General features: G+C 39.1%; 1 protein-coding gene across 6 annotated transcripts in view; it reads right to left on the reverse strand.

Annotated features, from left to right (window-relative positions):
- schip1 (schwannomin interacting protein 1) overlaps positions 1 to 22,183 on the reverse strand; it is a 167,188-nt gene that overhangs the window by 43,996 nt on the left and 101,009 nt on the right. For 5 of the 6 annotated variants that reach the window (XM_060834198.1, XM_060834200.1, XM_060834199.1 and 2 more), the window contains one exon: positions 6,219 to 6,337. In XM_060834198.1, the coding sequence (XP_060690181.1) occupies positions 6,219 to 6,337 (119 nt within the window). Of the gene's footprint in view, positions 1 to 6,218; positions 6,338 to 16,987; positions 17,402 to 22,183 lie in introns of those variants that run through there. The other variant, XM_060834201.1, reaches the window with a different exon arrangement.

Raw genomic sequence — 22,183 nt, forward strand, 5'->3', positions numbered from 1 at the left:
TACTGAAAGGAGTTACAAAGTCCACTATTACTGTGTAACTAAGCAGTGACACATTTGTTATAGATCATAGCATCACCTATCAGTCAGAAAACAAACATTGTCTGGAATGATGAAACATTCACCTAATATATTATGATGGTTTGTGGTTTCTGATTTAATTAACTTATCTCCAATTGAATACTCAATGTGCTTTAATTATTCTTGTTACACAGGAAATATAGTCAGGGACAAACTGCCTGGTTTTACTAGAATTTTACATATATGGACATCTGGCCATTTGAGGGGTAAATGAAGAGTAACAGACAATTCTGGTTTAAATTACATTACAAATGTGTTAATTATCTGTGCTACTGATTTGTAACTTTATTATTAAAACCCAAGCAAATCTCTGGTTGCCACAGAGGGGCTTTGGGATAGGTAGGACTCATGCAATGGCATGATTTGGCAGCATGGGTAAAGTGGTGGGAATGAGAGTGTGTGGGCTGATCAAATGTTTTATGTGGTTTTTTTTAAAAAAAAACCTTTCACACAGTGCCAGCGATCTGAGGCAAACCTTGCATCCAGGCTGCCTCCTCACTCATTCTGGACCGGCCTGGACAAATCTCAGGGAACACCAGCCCAAGTATCCCATCTAGCTGGGTACTTTGTACTGGATTGCTTTTGTGGAGCTAGGAAAGGCCTCAACTCTGTGCTCCTGCACTGGAATTTTAAAAATCAGGTCATGCTGTTTGTACACATGCCAATGACAGTTACTGACTGAAAGGTCATGACAGACAGCAGCAGATGTTTAATGCTTTGGAATGCAGTTGTGGATTAATCTTTTAGATACAAATACAGAAATGCAAAGAATTATGTAGAAAATACTATTCTCCAGAACAAATAAATAGAAGTGTTGTGTGTACTTGCTGTATAAACATCTGCAATATCTGTCCTAGGTATCTGTTCTTACCTGGTCCATTTTATGACTGATTTCATATTATGCTAATTGGACAAAAATGTTCCATTGTTGTCTTTCTATTTTATTTTTATATTTACAAATCAGGCATTGTATGCCAAAATGCAACAAACAAATGTGAGAACAGAGAAACTAGACCACTGAAAACATTAGATCGTATGACCATTAGAAATCAGAACAGGAGTAGGCTTTCCAGGCCTTCAGCCTGCTCTACCATTTGACAGGATCAGGGCTGCTCTGACATTCCTCATATCCACTGTCCTGTGATTTCCCCACAGCCTTCGATTCCCTTGATGATCAAGAATCTGTCTATCTCGGGATTAAATATACAGAAAGACTCTGCCCACACAGCTCTCTCTTTGGCTTGGAGTTCCAAAGGCTCTCAATCCCCCAGGAGAAGAAATTCCTCCTCATCTCAGTCTTAAATCAGTGCCACTTTATTCTGAGATAATGTCTGCTGGTCCTAGACTCTCCCATGAGGTGAAACATCTTCTCAACATTCACCCTTTCAAGTCCCTTTGCAATCCTTAATGCTTCCATGTCACCTCATTAAAAGGGATTATTAAAGTCCAGATGAGTTGCAGAACATGGTTTTAATAATCCAAAGTTTAAGAAACTAGCCAAGGACTACTGATTCTAGTTATATATAATTGTCAATATACTACTAAATCAACATTTCAATGATTCTTTTGTAAGTTCAGAATAATAAAATTTAAACTGTAGAGGCAAGAGATATCTCGCACCAAATAATTCGAAGTTAAAATCACACAACACCACACGGTGGTTCAATTCCCACCTCAGGCAACAGTCCAAAGATGTGCAGGTTAGGTGAATTGGCTATGCTAAATTGCCGGCAGTGTTTGGTGAACGGGTAAATGTAGGGGAATGGGTCTGGGTGGGTTGCTCTTCGGAGGATCGGTGTGGACTTGTTGGGCCGAAAGGCCTGTTTCCACACTAAGTAATCTAATCTAATTTAAGACCAGGTTATAGTCCACCAAATTTATTTCGAGTCACCAGCTTTTGAAGTGCTCCTTCTTCATCAGGTGATTGCATTTGTACAGCTAGGAAAGACCTCATTGTGCTCTTGAGCTGGAATTTTTAAAAAATCAGGTCATGGTTTTTGTACACAACCACCTGGTGAAGAAGCAGCGCTTCGAAAGCTAGTGCCTCCAAATAAACCTGTTGGACTATTACCTGGTGTTGTGTGATTTTTAACTTTGCCCACCCCAGTCCAACACTGGCACCTCCAAATCACAAATAATTCAAAATCTTGGACTGTATAATTTACCTAAATAATGTAGTCTATTAACGGTCTAATATTCCATTTGGTCATACTGAAGAGTCGAGTAATGCAAGACATATCCACTTCAACAAGCAATGCAACCCCAATACTTTTTTCTTTTAGACTGTCCTTCTGAAATACTGAATATCCCCTGGATGTACAGTTCCCTGGTCACCTTGCAGCCAAATCTCCGTAATCCCATATCTTACCAATTTTGATCTGTTTGCGTGATTAATTTAGCCAGTTTATTGTGAATGCTCTGTGTATTAAAGGGATAAAGCCTTAAGGCTTGTCTTTTTAATATTACTTGTCCCATTTCATTGTGAACCTGTTTGATCCTGGCCCTTGATTTCTCTGCCTATCACTTTTCTTATTCCTCTTTCTGTCTTTTGTTCTTAATCAGTATTCTCTTTCTTTGGACTCCTTGCATAGGTTTCCATCTCTCTGCCATTTTAGTTTAAAGCCTCCCAACATGCTAGCATATACTTCCCCAAGGAATCAGTCCCAGTCCTGCCCAGGTGTAACCTGTTTGAACTTGTGCTACCTCATCCAGAACTGGTCCCAGCACTGCAGGAATCTCAAACCTCCCCTCATATCATCTCTTCAGCCATATGTTCATCTGATATAAGCTGTTATTCTACTCTGACTAGCACTTGGCACTGGAAGTAATCTTGAGATTACTACCTTTGAGGTCCTACTTTTCAATTTACTTCCTAGCTCCCTATATTCTATTTTTAGGACCTCATGCCTTTTTTTTAAACTACCACATTTGTACCAGTGTGTACCATGACCACTCCTCTTCCAGAATGTCCTGTACTTGTTCTGCGGAATCTTTGGGGAGGCAAAATCCAACCTGGTGTCACATTTGCAGCCACAGAAATGTCTTAAATTGAATCTCCTATGGCTACTGTATTGTCAGAGGTTTTCACTCCTCCCTGTGCAACAGAGCCAACTATTACGCAACAAATTTGGTAATTGCTGCATCCCCTGAGAGGCCATTGACCTCACCAGAATCTAGAGCAGTATATCTGTTTTGAGAAATAACTATGGAGACTTCTGCACTGCCTACTTCGTCCTCCTGCTTTGCCTGATGGTCTCCCATTCCTTCCCTTTCAGAGGAGTCTTAGCCTAGGGTCTGACCACCTCTCTATTCATGTAACCCATGATACTTTCACCCCGCACTGCTCCATAGTGGCCCCAGCTTCCACTTCAGCTCCGAAACTCAGGCGTCCAGGATCTGCAGCTGGAGACACTTCCTGTTCAGGTACTGTGGCCAGGCACTTGAAAGGTTTGTGCCTTTTGACTTGGAGTAGGAAGAACGCATCATTGTTTTGAACTCTTCTGCCATGACTGGTGCCTTTAAATTGAATATTTGGAAGATCTTGAACATCAAATAATATTGATTACTCTTTTGTCCTGAATACTGTTTAGTCCAATAAATCACAACAGTTAAAAGTATCTCTTTTGCTCTGTACTGAATTTGCACGTACTCCCAATTCCAAGAAACTCACAATTGTTCTGGCTGTCTCTCAGAACATGCTTTCTCCCAACTGCTTGTGGGAAGCTTACTGATGTTCATACTTCTCTCCAGTAAGAAAAAACATCCATTAAGTATCAGTTACTCCATCCATCACCTTGGCAATTATATACAGTATAGCCAAGTCACTATCATCCCTTTAAGACTACTTAATTCCAAGTGTGTCTGTTATGAAGTATTTAATCAAAAGCCAATTGAAAAGCTATATTTACATTTTCTAAATTACCTCCAACATCCCTCTCTGTTACTTCATGATGGCAATGGTGGTAGATATGTTCATGACTGGTGATACCTCAGGAAATGGAGAATCATTCTCAGCCTTCCATTATTAAAATACATCAAGCAAATGCTTAATGCTTCTATTTATGGTAAAATGAACAGAGGGAAATGCACCCAATGCTGCTTTGTTGCAGATTTTTGTGAGGATTATATTTGATCTTCAGCCATGAAAGAATGCGAAGCATAAATAGGAGACTTAACACAGGTGAAAAATACCACCTTAAAAAAAGATACAGGGTTCTCTGTATATAAGCTGCATGGCAGTAGAAATGTATTGAAGAATTTTTTTTCACTGCTTGTGATACCATCATTGGGTTTTGTGCTAATAATACTTTGTCTGAAAACACAAAAATGAGTGCCTATCACTTATGACGTTGATACTGTCAGGTTCTGGTTGAGTCACAATTTGACTGTGAGATGCTTGAGCATTTTTAACACCACCTGAAAAATATGCATTCCGCTGCACTGGACTCCTGGATGTTTTGTAATTTTCAAAGCAATTTGAATACCATTGCCTTCAAATCAGCTTTCCTCTTTAAACTGTATGTGCTAGAATCTGGGGCTTCTGGGTAAAATCATCATCTTTAAAGTCTGCTCCGAGTAACTACTTCGCCTGAAGTAAAAATGGGCACTTCAATTTTTGACATTATCTTGAGTCATCAATACATTTTTGGTGAAGGGAAGTGGTGAGTCACCAACTTGAATTACAAGCTGCAGGTCACATTTTCTCCCCCCAGGAGAAGCTCAGTGCCCTAATTGAGTTTAAGTATAGTTTTATCTATTTCTCCAAGACCTGGTGATGTCAGATATGGAGTATCACAAATGCTTTAAAGTTTATTGGCTCCAACATGTTCACTGATGTTGGAATTTCTGCATCTTTAAAATTCTTATAGTTACAATGTAATTTGGAGGGCACAGAAGACAAACACTACAAATAACTTTTATATTGTCCAGGTGACAAAGTGTCATTAAATGTGTAATGGTAGCATTTCCAGCCAAAGAACTTTGAGATTTTGAGTCACTATACAACCAGGCTGTCAGTTTTTTCACAATGGTACATTAATGTCAACTATTTGACCAATTATTGGGAATGGAAATCATTGCATCAGACTGAACTGGCAAAAATGATGATAGAATATAAAGGTAACATTTTGTTCTTTGTCCCAAAAGGAACAAGAGACAAAAATTGCACAATAAAAATATAATGATCATTTGTCAGAGAGACTGAAAGGAACAATGCAATGATCAGTTTGAGAGGAGAGATGGAGGCCATTCTTTGCTATCATCTCAACTGGTGGACCTTCATTTTTCTCTTCGCCTGTCCTCTCCTTACAATGCTGGGACTTACAAATATCCATGCAATTACCTGATTACTACAAATTCTTCTTTTATTAAAAAATACTTTTACAACCTTTCATGGCTTAGTCTGGCTGAATGATGGCACTGTTCCTTAAGTCAGAAGGTTGGGGTTTAAGCCTCCCTGTAGCTCAGTTGGCTGGATTGTTGATTTACAGAGTAGTGTGATGCCAACAGCATGGGTTTAATTCCCATCACCAGTTTGAGGTTAACTTGAAGGACTCTCCTTCTCAACCTTGTTCTTGCCTGATGTCTGTGGCCCTCGGGTTAAACCACCAGTCACTTCTTTCTAATGAGAGAGCAGCCTCTATGGTCTGGTAAGACTATGGTGGCACAATAACATGGACTACAGCACATAACCAAGGCAGGAAGTAATCTGATACAGAGGGATTGCTGTTTTGTTGAAGGTACTGTTTTCTAGATTAAACATGAATTTATCCTTACGTGTAAAAACAAAAGCTCAAACCATATGTCACTGAGGGAAAATAATAAAAAACTTAGTTATTGGCTTGAACTTTAAGTAGTCATGGTTACATCCACCAAAGTGTAAGAGATGTAAACCAAAGAGAAAATACCTTTATAATTTAAGATGTATGATGAAAAGGAATAGGAATAGGAATGGAGCTCACTGAAATTTGAAAGGCAAAAAATAGTTACTACAAATTGAATTTCAATCAACATATCAGTTAATGAAATATTGATTCATTCTCCTCCAAAAATGAGTCCATGAAATCATTACACTCCAAAATCAACAATGCAAGTGCTCTTCAATAATCCTCCAGATGCAAACCGTCATTTCTAACACTTACCGTGAAGACAGGCTGGGTTTGCCACTCTTGCTACAGCTGGTGTAAATTCCTGGGCCATCATCAAAGAAACTGCCCAGCGCCAACTTCTGTCGGATTGATTCTCTCTCATTTTTTTGGGCCTGCAAATTAAATAGGAAGGTAAATCAGGAACATGAAATGTAGTGAGACGGCAAATATGATTTTTTTGTTTAAGTTATTATCATCATGGAACTTTTTATTATGTAAACTAGATGCAAACTTGTTAACTCCTGATTACGATACTTAATGTATATAGTGAATTAATAACCTGCTGGTTTATTTCTTCCTGACTATTTTACATTGCTTGTACCTCGAGACTAGCCACTTTCCCAAGAGTGTTGATAATAGTTGGTTGATGTTGTCACCAAGTCTACATTTCTGTTACCATATTGTGGACTGGCAGCTATAACACAACTCTTTTGAATTAGTTTATTATGAATTCATTATTACAATATCTATTTTATCATTGCCATAGATTAAGCTCCTTCTACATCACCACCTTTTTGTGGTTGCATTGTGCTGTAATACCTAGTCACAGAGCTGTCAAACATTACACCTTAACAGTTGGTAACATTATCAATATAGCAATGGATTATAAATAGAAGATAGAAATGTCATATTATAGTTCTATGAACCAATTATACATATTTAAATGTGATATTTGCACACATGCGCACCTTAGTATTGACCGTATTTCTACACAGCCTGTCAATCCACATTAGTCAATCGGAGGATAATACTAACAGTGGCCATGTCAAAGTATGCCAGGTAAAAACTGGCAGGATCGTGGAAGGCTGTACCTATAATGTACCAATTGCATTTAGTTTTAAAGCAGTTACAGTTGTGTTCGAAAAAAGTTGAACTTCAGCAGAGTGGGATCAGCAGCTCCAGGAAATTTAAACAAGGAACAATATCTGGCCTACAATCATGATTCCAAACTGTAATTAATAAACTAAAGAGAACACACATGATATTCTTCTTTTATTGTCTAGGACCCATCAACCATTCTCAATAAATTTTTAGATTATCTAGATTATCTGTTGCGGGACAATTTCAAGATCTATCTGGACGCCTGAATCAAGCCTTCAACTTGCCTCTCGTGTGTTAATGATTGAGATGGATGAATGGCCTTGCTACACTGTTTTTTCACCCTGGGAATGTCACAACCACCTAGAGCCAAAATTAGTGTATATTTGTCACAACAGGAGTTTTTTTTATTACAGAGATTGCTGGTAGTGTGCAGGTTTTTTTGCAATGAAGACATTGTGGCAATGACAGGGAAAGAAACATGATTGTGTGAAGTGGCTGCTTGTAAACAAACTATCGGGGGAATGTTTCCTTCCTTTGTTGGGTACCTGACCAATGATGAATACAGCATGCACTTTTAATGTAGGTGTAATGTCTGATTTCTCAAAGCTTGGGCATTCCTAACACTTGGTAAAGACATAATGTTTCATTCTCATTTGCACTGTGAATGAGTGGATAAAATATTTTGGCCATAGAGTAAAATACATCTGTTACTTATTTAATGTATCCAGACACAGCTGCTCGCTGCATGTTATAGATGAAGGCCCTGGTTCAAGTCCCACCTGCTCCAGATGTGTATAATAACTAATCAAAAGAGGAGGATTAGAAAAATAGATTAAATTTTAAAAATGTTCTCATCAGAAACCTGAATGCATTCCTTGGCATGTCAGTGCATTTCACTGAGGTGGACTGTTGTGTATCACAAAGGTGCTAATGACCCTGAGCATATGGATGAATAGATCAGATGTGTGTTTTGATTGGGGAGGAAACAGATTGGTTTTGGTTGAAGAGGCGTGGTGGGCAAGAGCACAGAGGCGTTCTCTTGACCTTACTGGAATAAAAGCAGCACTAACAAGGCTGTTAGTTGTTGGATCCAGATACTCTCACCTTCATCTAGCTGCCAGGTTTTCTGAGTGCTGGGAAATCTAGCCCCTGGCTTTTTAACTTTGAAATGGACTTGAAAGTGTGGTACGTGGTCTCATTAAAACAATTACATGATGGGCCTTCTTCTGGAGAGCAGGTTAACTGCCTGACGTTGCTCAACAAGAAGCACACTCACTGGGGAGGTAGATAGGGGCTTGGGCTGGTCATTTTTGAGCTGCTAACTCTCACCCCCCTGCCCACCTGTCATGGTGGCAGGGGTGTAAGGAGGAAGTAACGATCCTCCTAAAATTCCACAGAAGTGTGGTTCTTCAAATTTAGTTAAAACCTTCTCCATGACACTGACATTTGGAATGCTTAGCACTGAGTGCAAATGAGACGAACATTGCTAATATATCATCACTGAGTCAGAGGAGAGGCTAGGAAATGAAACAGTGATAACATGATACTGACACCTATTCAAATCTGTGTCCTTTTACTTCTGATATGGGCCAAATATTGTGGAAATTTGGGAGATTGACAAAGTGGCTAAAAAAATCCAGCAAATTATTCCTCTAATCTGTTTCCAATCTCTGCTTGAATATTACCAAAAAATGTCCAGGCTACAATATAAGAAATATTCTGTTTCCTAAGGCAGCTTGGATCAATTGTCCCTTAAATTTCCCAAAATCTTAGATTTGTTCACCATGCTACCGTTTCAAAAGTATATTAAATGTTTACATGGAGTTTGCCAAGAAATGTTCCTATTATCAAATTTTAAATGCTATGTTAGAAAAATGTCAATCTGTACATTTAAATTAATGATGTGTGCTATGATTTAATCAGGAAGAACAACAAATTTATTTTGCAATTACTGAAACATGGCACTAGCATTTTGTTTAATGTCTGTTGAGCATTTATCCACTAGACCATAAATTGCAATCATTCCACATCTCTTAATATTGTTTCCACTGTATTTTCAAGAAAGCTTCTCTGAAATACTAGATAACCTGGATATAAGTTAGCTCAATGAGCTTAAAGATTTGTTTTCCGACGCTTTGTCACTATGACTAGGAAAAATCATCAATGAGAGTCTCTGGTGAAGTGCTGGTGGTATGTCCTGCCTCTCTATTTATAGGTCTTGGTTTCTTAAAGTGGGTGATGCCATTTCTATGAGAATGATGGCATTCTAACCAGAGCTCCATCAATAAACACATCCATTTAGATCCTATCTACCTTCCCTTGAAAACAAACTGGAAATGACATCACCCACCTGAAGAAACCAAGACATATAAGTAGTGAGGCAGGATATACCAGCAGCGCTTCACTAGAGGCTCTCACTGATGATGTTACCTCGTCATGGCAACAAAACCTCTGAAAACATCAGTGAGCTAATTTACATCCATATCATCAACTTGAGCTACAAATCTTCTCAAAAAGGGCTAATACTAGATAACCTTCAGAAAATGCCCTCACCATGTTCTCAACTTCTCCATCCTTCATCAACTAAAGTTAAATGTATTTTCAGGCATTATAATTTCATTTATTTTTAATGACAAGTGGTGCATTTTATCTGTAACATGTCAGAAAGGCAGTTTAAGTATAGTTGAAATAGTGATTAAAGTACAGATAATGGGATGCTAAGTGATTTGGATCCATGGAGTTCCAAGCTAAAGTCTTTCATAGTTGGTCTGTTGAACAGTTATAAAAAAGAATCTATTGTGTCAGCAGCCGATGGAGTGGAATGCTTTTGACTCCCAAAGTAGCATTAAGGAGTGGCATAGTGGCTCAGTGGGTAGCACAGCTGCCACATAATGCCAGGGACCCAAGTTTGATTCCAGCATCAGGCAACTGTCTGTGTGGAGCTCCACAGTCCAAAGATGTGCAAGTAAGTTGGATTGACCATGCTAAATTACCCACAGTGTCCAGGAATATGAAGGCTAGGTGGATTAGCCATGGGAAATGCAGGGTTACATGGTTAGGGTAGGGGGGAGTTTGGATGGTATGCTCCCAGAAGGTTGGCATGGACTTGATGGGCTGAATGGCTTGCTGCACATTGTAGGGATTCTATGATTCAATTCTATGATTAAAGCCACAGAACCTCCCTCACTCAAAAGTTGTTCGCCCTCATTGCATATATTCCCTCTGCTCTAACCAGGTTCTTATCAAGAGGATGCAGAACACAAATGTTCTATTTGAGACTATGCAAACTTTGGACAGAATCATGATACTTGAATCACAGAAAAGACCACTGGCCCAGCTTGGGCTCTCAATTCAATTCTTTCAGGGTACACATTAGTAAATACTTTGAAATGGATTCAAATTTGGACATATCGCTATCTCAACTTTGATGACTTGATTATTCTTTTTTAAATTCATTTGTGGGTTGGGAGTGGGTCGTTGGTTGGGTCAACATATGTTACCCATCCTTCCATGCCCTTCAGAAAGTCGTCATGAACGGTCTTCCTGATTTTGGTATGTCCATAATGCTATGAGGGAGGGCATTCCAGGATTTTCACCCAGCAATACAGAAGGAACTGCAATATATTTCTAAGTCAAGATGGTGAGTGGCATGAAGGGGACCCCACAGTGCAGTGTTGTTGTTGTTCCTTGGAAATTTCAGGCCTAATTTGGAACATGCAAGGCATTAATTATGTTGCAATAAATATGAAGTTCAGGAATCACATTTAGATAATTCAAAAAATCTTTCCAATATCAAATTAAGCTACCAAACTGTAACTTCTCAATTTCAAGAGAAATGACACATCTATCAGGAAATAAAATTTGAAAATTATGCATCTTTTACAGATAAGTTATATAAAATGTGTGCTTAAAAATATGTTCCAGGAAGAGGCTCTAATCCCCAAATATTCACAAGGAAAATAACACCCCCAAACAATTAACTGAAAATGTGTGGACCACTGGTGCAATTAATAAACAACAATTTAGAAACATTTGTGAATCAAACAATAGTAAACATTCAAAGTAGATTTTGAGCAAAAGTGAGAAGAAAGATGACAGATTCTTCCTTGTAAGTTAGAAATGATAAGGTTTGTCCTGGGGATTCACAGTTGTTGTGACTGAAATGATCATCCCCAGAACATAATCACAAACGTCTGTCGGTTGTGTGCGAGCAGGAAAGAGAAGAGAAAATGGGGAAGAACGGTGTCTGGAAGATTGCAGACTTGAATTTGCATGGAGATGTGTGAATGGATGAATTGTTTGGAATTTCACCTGTTACAAAGCTCCAGGGATCAGGTCTTTGGTGCAAAGATTTCCATCTGGAGATAAAGGGATACCACAAAGTATGCAGTGTAAACAGATTGCAGAAAGCAGCAGTGTGATATGTGGATAGCCTCTTTACAATGCTTCCTTGCATAATTCTATTACTTTTTTGGAACATCACAGGAGTCCACCATTTGGTCTGTCATCCGATCTCAGCTCGTGTAAAGATACTCATTCCCAACTGCTTATCACTCTAATATTATCCTCAACATATTCATCCACTTTTCTCTCCAATAACTGCGAACAATTGTGCTTCCACTTTTGCCCCTGAAAAAGCACTTTGCATCCTCAGAACCCCTGCTTAAAATCAAACTCTCATCATCTTTCTGAGTACAATGCACAAGGTACAAACAGAAATAACCAGAGTCAGAGAGCTGCAAAGCAGCCAAACAGACCCTTTGGACCAACTCATTCATTCCGACTAGATATCCTAAATTAATGTCCTATTTGCCAGCATTTGCCTCATATCCCTCTAAACTCCTTCTATTAATGGATCATCTGGATGCCTTTTAAAGTGTTGTAATTGTACCCATCTCCACTACTTCCTTTGGCAGCTTATTCCATACACAAACCACCCTCTGCATGAAAACGTTGCCCCTTAGATTTTTTTTCAGACTTTCCCCTCTCACATTAAACATATGCCCTTTAGTTTTGGACACCTTTACTCTGTGGAACATACCTTGGCTCTTCACCCTATCCAATCCCGTCATGAGTCTATAAATTTCTATATGGTCACCCCTCAGCTTGACACCGCAGCATTTTCAGTCTCTCCCTGTAGCTCAAACCCTCCAATCCTGGCAACAATCTTGTAAATCTTTACTGAACGCTTTCAATTCCTGGAATTTCTGATATGAAAAGGTAATCGGTTTAAAAAAGATTTGAGTCACAGCCTATTTGTGAACTTAAGCTACAATACTAAAATTCAGTGTATCCTGCACCTTTGGAGATCAGTGGCACCAGTATGTTTGCTGTTAGAGCAATTAACATGGTCCCTTGATAGATGAGGAAAAAATAATTTGTTTACTGATTTTTGTATGTCAGCTGTGGCTCCATTGTATAGCACTCTTCCTTCAAGTTCCACTCCAGAGACTTGAGCACAAAAGCTAATCTGAGACTCAGCTGCAAGGTTAGGTTGGTGAAGTGGGGGCTCGTTGGAGTAAAACAGTGGATTTTGATTGAGGTGTACAAGATGATGACAGATTCAAATAAGGCAGACAAAGAAAAACAATTCCCATCAACTAATGACACAAGACCGAGGGTAAATGTTTAAAATGTTGTGCAAGAGTTGCAGGGAAAATTCAAGGAAGAACTGTTTTTATTCACCGAGTTGTATTGACCTGCTGTAAGTGACCTGTTCACTTCTATGAGTGTAATGAAGTCAAGATCAATCGATGATTTCAAAAGAGAAGTGGAGGAGACTTGAGGGAAACAACCTGAATTGGAGGTTGGAGGATGAGAGGGGATGGGAGTCAATAGATTGTTCTACAAAGAACTGACATAAGCTCAATGGCCCAAATAGCCTTCTTCTGTGCTACAGCAAGTCTAAGACTCCATTGTTTTGGTGATGCAATGTTATGCAGTTGCGGTGTGATCTTTCAAAACAGATGCTAAACCAATGTCCTACTTGCTCCCTGAGGTGCATGTTCCCATGACACTATTTGAAGATGATGTTGCCTTCACCTACATTTAACCCACAACCAACCAACATCACTTAAACAGATTATCTGGTTACATCACATATCTGCCTGCAGGACCGTGCTGAATGGCAATTTGACTGTTGCCTTTCTCCACAATACTGGCTAGCCTTTGAACATGCTTAATTGACTGTTAAGTGCTTAGCAATGCCCCAAGGTTGTAAAGATGATTATATAACTGATTGTTTCTATCCTCTTGCTCAACCAGTGATTAAAATAATTAGGAACCAATTTGTTGAGGACCTAAGCGGACAGGACTGCCCTCAATACTGCACCAGAGTGCAACCTAAGATTATTGCCTGGATTTTCCACATGACAGAGAGCCTCTTAGATCACATCCTCTGAATCAATTATCTAACATTTAGGCAGACATGTTTAAAAAGCAACTCTGCAGCAGAGCTCAGAATTCTCCTCAGCTGACTCACGGACATATATCCAGAACTATGTCTTCAAGTCTATGCAGTCAGATCAACCCTTGACCTGTTGAGTAAAGTATGAGTGTGCTATCACAGAGCAGGATGTCCAAAATAGCTTTACCAATGTGCAATTTAAAATGTAGCCTCTGTTCTCATGTAGGAAATCCTGACAGCCAAATTGTGCACAGGAAGGGTTCACAAATATCCTTGAAATACATCATTGAGTACTCAGCTCTGTATTGTTAATGAGATATCAGTTCCTTACCTATGTACAATCCAAACATAAACTATGATGTTTAATAAAAGAGGGAAAACTGTTGATAGAATTTTCTGCAGTGAACAAGTTAAAAATAATTAATTCACAATAGTAAAAGTACAAAACATAGGTAAACGCTCATTTACATGGAAAATGTCTTCTTCCCCTAATCAGTAGAACCTAATGATTAAACAGTTCAGAGCATGTGTTTGAAAATTTTGAACACAAGGTCTACTGTTCTCGAACAGTGGCCAAAACATTATAAGCAGCATGCACCTGAATTTCAGCAGGGTCAGGTTTCCTGCTGTAAGCACACATCCAAAACATTACCTGAAATTTTAGCCTGCTACCCTAAACAATGTCTCATCTTGCGTGGTTAGAAGGTTAGAAATGGACAACTGAGGATTTTGATTTGTTTGAATTCTCCCATTTCACACCAGAACTTGTCAGAGAAAAAAAGCACTGTAGTTCTATGTAACACTATACATTAATTACAATATATTGCTATTGATCTGGTGAACTGCTCAGTTCGAATCTTTCTTTGGTCTTCATAGAATAATTATCATCTCAAAGAAGCATACATCAAATAACAAGATGAAACAGAAGTGACAGCCTGTCAGAGCTGAGCATACAATTAAGGCTTTGTATGATAATGTTAATACTATCAATATTACTGTCAAACTGCACTCTGTAATCTTCAAACTGCTCGGAGCTATATTATCCTGAATGTTTTAGACAAAGAGCTGTTTTGACCCTCTCTTCTCCCAAATGTCCACTATTTTGCATTAATTAACTTTTGCTTAACAGATCATAACCACTCAGAGAAACGTACTTCTCTTTTTTTATATAAATGCTTCAAATGAAGTACAAGACAATGTCTTATCATATACCCACGTAGAAAATCAATATAGATTTTCTTAGGTTTCAGACAATATATTGACCATCATAACAATATTACCACTGGAACATTACTGATATTGCCATGTTGATTCCCACATCAGCAGGTTGTGTAATTTTTTGATTTCTAGGCTTGTGCCAGAAAAATCATCATGGAAGATGAAAGGTTTGGAGGGATATGGGTCAAATGCTGGCAATTGGGACTGGATTCAAGATTAGAGTGGTCCTGGAAATGCACAACAGGTCAGACAGCATCCGAGGACCAGGAGCCCTTTATCAGGAATGAGACTCAGCACCACCCTAATCTTGACTCTGATCTCCAGCATCTGCAATTCTCACTTTTACCTATTTATCTGGGAGACAGCCTCTTAATTGGTCACTTTTGCAACAATTAACGATGGTAGCATGGCTTTCATTGCTGCAGCCTAAGCAGCCCCAAAGGAACAGCTGGCTGGTGTTGAGGCAGACCCAGGTAACATGACAGCACCCTTACAAGTTTCAGAGTAGTGCGACATACACATTATTACAGCCAGCACTTCCCTGGAGTGAAGAGGGAGAATCTTCCACAGGGTGGATTTGATCACAATGCAGCTTTTAGTTGGAGGCCTCCTCAATGGGCTACAGAGCTCCAGTTTGATTATTCCCAACCCAATCCAACTTGATATTTCTGCTGGGCTTGCTTAGTCTCTACTCTGTGATGGGGATACCTGTTAATGGCAAAACACCAGCGAGGCTGCCAAGTCACTCCTTTTAAAATTCATTCATGGGTTAGGATACAGCCTTCACTGCCTGGGCCAACATTTATTTGCTATTCCTAATTGCCCTGGAAAAGGTGGTGCTGAACTGCTGCAGTTTATGTGCTGCAGATAAATACACAATGCCGTGAGGGATGCAATTCTGGGATTTTGACCTACTGACAACAAAACAATAGCAATATATTCCCAAGTCAAGATGATGAATAACTTAGAAGGGAACTAGTAGGTGGTGATGTTTTCATGTCATGCCTTTCGGGAGTTGTGGTACACACTGTTGCTACTCTGAGTGAGCAGTGGAGGGAGTGAATGTTTGTGGATGTATTGCCAATTGTTGTTTTGTCTTGAGTGTTATTGGAGCTGCACATTTCCAGACAAGTGGGGAGTATTCCACCACACTCCTTACTTGCGTGTTGTAGATGAACAGGTTTGAGGGAGTAACAAGTTACTCACTGCAGGATTCCTAGCCTTTGACTTGATCTTTTAGTCACACCATTTGTATGGTTAGTCCAGTTCAATTTCTGATCAATGGTAACACCTGGGATGTCAATAGTGAGGTTTCAGTAGCAGTAATGCCCCTGTAATCAAAGATCAAGATTAGATTCTTTCTTATTGGAGCTGATCACTTCCTGGTGTGGTGTCTCACTTGTGTGGTGTAAATATTACTTGCCACTTGTCAGCCAAGCCTGGAGATGGTCTGGGTTTTATTGCATGTGGACATGGACTGCTTCCTGACCACTTGCTTCCATGACTGGCCAGCAGGATTGATTCCTGGTTTGCCTGGGGAAAGTATTCTGGTAGCAGGATTGTGCCAAAGAGCTGTCCTGCATGGCCTTACCACCTCTTGTCAATATTTCCAGTTATCCTGTCTTCCAAGCCATAAACTCCACTCCTAATGCCTTCAGGGTAACTAAGGAATGGCAATAAATACTGTCAAGAATAGACAGTAATGCACTTCATTTATCAACATGCTAACAATTTGATTTTCCATTCAACAGACTTCAACAAAAGGCAAACATTTGAATCTATAGCATAGGCTATGTCTGTACACAGGAGGCTGACAGTCATGAAGCAAATGGTGATGAAATATCAGAAAATATGGTTTAATTTCCTTCAGTATTCTGGTTACAGCTAAGCAAACATTAGTGATAACAAAGTACAAATAGATTATTAATGTTTTGTCCACTCCAGAACAAGCAGTTATATGTCTTGAAACATTCAGCATCTGCACATCTATCACATTTCCGATCCCCAAAAATATTAAACTTATGGTACAAAAAGATTTTATCCATTTGTGTCCAAAAAAACACAATATCATCAAATTTACTGCACTAATAGTCTGTAACATACCCTGTTGCTCAATCATGCACCAGACAAAAAAAACAGACAGCAAAGAGGCAGGAACTGACCAGTTAGATTAAGAGGACACTTAATTTATAATTGACTAAATGACCCAGAAGAAATACATGGTGGTACCTATCAATTGCTCTAAGTTCCATATTTGAAATCAACTGCTGAAAAGTAAAGAGCTGAATTCAAACTTCTCCAACTACTTTGGTCTTACCTTTTTATAACTGGCCACCAGATCGCAAGCTGTCACATTCCTGAGGATATGACTGTTCACAGACATGCTGCAGCAGTTTAAATCCCACAATGTTTTCATGAGGATTTGAGCTTACATGTGTAAGCAGAATTATTTTACTTCAGTCATGACTAAAACTATTCGAGATTTGCCAGCTCTTCTGGTCATTTCTCTGTTTTTATAAAAATAACGAAGTCTTCAGCTTTCAGATTGATGTTCTAGAAAAGGGCTTTGGGAATTTCTGCTCAGAGTTGAAGCCAGACAAGCCTTTTGGCTCGTTCACAATTTATTCACACCATGTTGCAAAGACAGTTCAACAAAAATCATGATACCCCAGTACTCTGGGCTGTAAGAGGCCTAGTCCTCCTTGCTGTCATCCAAAACCTTCCTCACAACATATCCTGTTGGAATTCCCTTCTAAGAAAACTCTGCAGTACATGGCTTTTACCTAATAAAGGAAAAGGCTTCCTTTTGAGCTGCGGCCAGTTGACTGCACCCAGAATTCATTGCTAGTAGACTGTATTGGTGCTAAATGTGAAAGACAGATCCCCACCCCCGTCACGGTTACTATGTGATAAAAATAGATTGAACACAGTCTAGCAATCACCAGGGCTGAGCTGACTTCTCCTGGATAGCTGATGAACATCAACAGAACATAACAAAACCAGACAAAAATGTTACAAACATATGACTACTCTATTTGATAGGTTATAAGCATCAATGTGGTATGCTAAACCTATTTGAAGACGACAACATTTTTAAAGCAAAAGAATTTACTAAACAGCACAGCAGGCCATGGGTAGGGTATTATTCACAGACCTACACCATTATACAGAAACAGCTAATTAAATCTCAGTCAATTAGAAAAAGAAACAAAATAACCGCACAGCTGCTCAAAGGATACAGCAATTGTTCTGGTGAGTTCTCTCCCAGGAAGGAAAATAGGAGACGGTAATGTACTTTCAGTTTTTGCTCCCCCTGCTTCTGCTGTTCAGAGGAATTCTAAATACAGCAAGCTTTCTTTACACAATCCGGTGAGAGAGTACAGTCACATCCATTAATCTAGCACTAAACGGCGTCAGTTTGTAATAAAATTCTTTACTTATGGTATTTTTCAACTCAATTGATTGTAATGATTGAACCAGTAACAAAATATTAAACATAAATTGGGGATCTTTAAACAAAGTTGGATTTCAAATAGTGATATTTAACAGCCTTCTAATTCGGCACTGTTTCTCGCAGCTTCTGTTCAGTGCAGTGTATAAATTGCTAAGTATGTAAGTTACTAAGTATCATTTGCGATAATTTCAACTTATTTACAAATCATATCTGATGGACATGTCTTGTCTATAATAAATGCATTGCTATGTCGTGCATAACTGAAATATCAAAGTTAAAAATCACACAACACCAGGTTATAGTCCAACAGGTTTAATTGGAAGCACACTAGCTTTCGGAGCGACGCTCCTTCACCTGATGAAGGAGCGTCGCTCCAAAAGCTAGTGTGCTTCCAATTAAACCTGTTCGACTATAACCTAGTGTTGTGTGATTTTTAACTTTGTACACCCCAGCCCAACACCTGCATCTCCAAATCATGAAATATCAAAGCATTGATGAACAGTAATATTTTTTGATAACACACAAGGTACAGAAAGGATATTTAATATTTCATTAATTTAACAGGGAGATAATCCAAGAATAGATAAGTATCAACAGCTGGGTTTCAAAAATATATTTTTTAAAAATCGACCTGTTCTGACATCTCTATGATAGGTGGGATTTGAACTCAGATTTTCCATTTCACAGGGACACTATCAGCATGTCATTAGAGCCCCTCAACTAACATAAATGCACTGCTACAGTTCTGATTTTGACAGTCGCAGTGGATCCTTTATTCCGAATTACTCAGACGTGTTACGTCACACCTCCCTGGCAGGCTGGTCTCAAACCCAGACATTCTGGCCCAGAGGCAGGGATGCTATCAACAAACCAGAAAACCCCTGAAATACTCAGGTTTCGTAATCAGGTTTATTTATAATCAATTAAAATTAGCCGACAGGTGAATCATATTCATTCACTCAGTTAATCATAAGGTATCTGTAGACATACAGTTAAAATGCAAGCATTTTTGCAATGGTTTATCTGTTCCCACCAGTTTGTAGCTATTACATTACTGCACTGCAGATGTTCACAAGTGCTTATACAATCAATAAAAAAATGCTTAAAGTGGTCTCTGTAGAGTGAAGCTATCTAAAACAACTACAGGTAGATTAAAAAGGCTGAGTCATTCATAGTGTATGAATCATAGAACCACAAGGGCTGACTTTTTCTTTTAAGAACAAGTTAAGTGTCATAGCAATTTCCTCAAAGCATACACACTATGACTAACTGAGCTTAGGTATAATGCCTGCTACAAACTACCTGTTGTTGCTCAAATCTAACCCTACCAAGAGACCTGCTGTCAAGTGATACCACACTCATCTGTCTTTCACCATCCTCACACCTCCACTGACACTCATTTGCAATGTCTGTCTTACAGCCATTCTTTTTGCTGACGTCCATTTTGTCCTCTAAAAATCATCCCTGTAGCTTTTCAGCTCTGATCAAATGCTTGAATATTTACATTTTCTCTTCTGGATTACAATTTCGAAGAGTTTATTTTGTCCTCTCAATTTCAAGCACTCTTTTTTTTAAATGGTCGCATGTGACATATAGTCAAAATTCCATTCACAGACCAGAAGGAACAAAGCAACATAAATTACAATAAATAAAAATTTTCATCAGAGCAGAGTGCCAGCCAATTAAAGCACAGATGAAGCACATATAGGGCCATTTGGCCCATCTATCCATGGCAGCACTAATATCTGTGTTTGTACATGGATACCAGTGGAGGTGTAACACTGAATGTTAGCTAAGCTCCCCTTATGACTGGGTAATTTGTATTCAGGAAATTATCCCAATTCACTGACTTAGCCGTCACCTTTGACTTAACAGGTCACAAGAACGATAGGATTTCACTAAATATTTCAAACACTGGGCCAGTTATTATCATTAGTTTCAAAATTTGACCTTTGGTAGTAAAGTTGCTGTCATTTTCCAACAATATTGACCAGACAGCTCCATTGCATATAGGGAAGGTTTTAAAGGACTAGACTACAAAATAAAACTACCATTCAAATACAGTCTCTTTGATGACTTAATTGTTCATATTTCAAACTTAGCCCATGGTTTAGAATGAAACAATTCTAGCTGACTCTGCGTAAAGTTCACTGATAGTTTTGGAGTTTGCAAATAGAGTCATAGAATCATACAGCATGGAGCAAGAGCCTTTGGTCCAACCAATCCACGCTGAACAGAATCCTAAACTAAATTTATCTCACCTGCTTGTTCATGGCCCAAATCCCTCTAACCCTTTCCTATTCATGTATCTATCCAAATGTTTTTTAAATGTTGTAATTTTACCTGCATTCACCACTTTCTCAGGAGGTTCATTCCACACATGAACCACCCTCTGCATAAAAAAATTGTCTCATGTCTTTTTTTAATGTCTCTCCCCTCACCTTAAAAATGTGCCCCTAGTCTTGTAATCCCCCAGCCTAGGAAAGAGACAATTATCATTAACTCTATCTATACCTCAATATTTTATAAACTTCTATCAGGTTGTCTCTCAACCTCCAACACTCCAGTCAAAAAATCCCAGCCTATCCAGCCTTTCTTTATAACTCAAGCCTTCCAGACCTGGTAACAACCTTGAAACTCTCTTCTGAACCCTCTTCAGCTTAATAACATCCTTCCTATACCTGGGTGACCAGAACTGGGCACAGTATTCCAGAAGAGGTCTCACCAATGTCCTGGACAACCTCAACATGACTTCCCAACTCCCATACTCAAAGGACTGAGCAATCACTGAGCAATGCATCAAAAATAATTAATGTAGCATTTGCATTTCCATTTAAAACTAAATAGAGCTAATTTACAACTTGCATATCTATTAAAGGAAAAGGTTTAGGTCACAGCAATGTTGTTTTTCTCGATATTTAACGTCTTAACGGTTGAAACATGTCAAAAAAGATCTCTGCATGAAACTTACCCACAAGTTGTTGCTTCCATTTGCTGTGCTGTCATCGAAAACTAGATTTTAAGATAGTGAGAGATAATGCAACATTAACTAATGTGTACAAATTCAAAGTGATCCCATCATCTACATATTTCTCAGTGTACTGGAGAAAGCCAGCTAACTCAATCATAAAGGTCCTTAATGACAATCTCCATCCCCACACTATCTTGCATTATCCCTTGTCCTAACATTTTATTTACAGTCAGTCCCCTTCACAAGTATTGTCTCCTCTACATTCCAAATGCTGCCTCCGATTCCCAGAATTGATTTCCACTGAAACACACCCAGAGACTTTCGATGAACATACTGACTGTGGCCCAAACCTTTAAGTGACATGATAAAACCGCTCCAACTGACAAATGATAGACCCCTGACTGATCTCAGTGCAGCTCTCCAACTGATTTGTTGCAAAACCCCAGGCTGGTCGCATTGGACTTGCAGGACAGACCATGACCCCACTCTTGGACTGTAGAAATATGGACTCCAGATGCTGGGTGGCCTAAGTGACCAGCTGATTGTATCCTAGGCGCTGGACTCATATCAGACACTGCTCTTGACATCCTGTGCCAGTACCCCCTGACCAAAGGATGCCTCACTTTCAACTTTGAGACATGGAAACTGATTGAAGTGCACTCAGTGAGTATTTGCTACGTGTACTGTTGGCACATGTTGGAGATGTGATAGTAACGTTGCATTATTTTGTACGGCAACATGGCTATTCCTTGACTGATCACTGCTGAGAGCATTACGAGTCGCTTAGCTTTTAATTTATGCTAAAAGGCAAGGCAAGTTAAAGATTCTATGAGTATTCAAGTACGAGAACTAAGAAAGCAAGGTGAGGATCCCTGCGCTGTCCCATGGCACCATGAGATGGACTTTGTCCCTGTGCATAAAGTACCCTGACAGCAACATCCCACTGTAAAGTGTTGGTGTGCACCATTTATGTAGAGAACTGTATTCTGAGTGAGTCAGAGATATACTGTAAGGATGTGGCAGGGCTGGTATTTGTCTGCTGCCCACCTTCATGGATAGTGTGCTTCCGGTCAATGCAACGTATTCTG

The sequence above is a fragment of the Hemiscyllium ocellatum genome, chromosome 13, assembly GCF_020745735.1.
Source record: "Hemiscyllium ocellatum isolate sHemOce1 chromosome 13, sHemOce1.pat.X.cur, whole genome shotgun sequence".
Taxonomy (NCBI): domain Eukaryota; kingdom Metazoa; phylum Chordata; class Chondrichthyes; order Orectolobiformes; family Hemiscylliidae; genus Hemiscyllium; species Hemiscyllium ocellatum.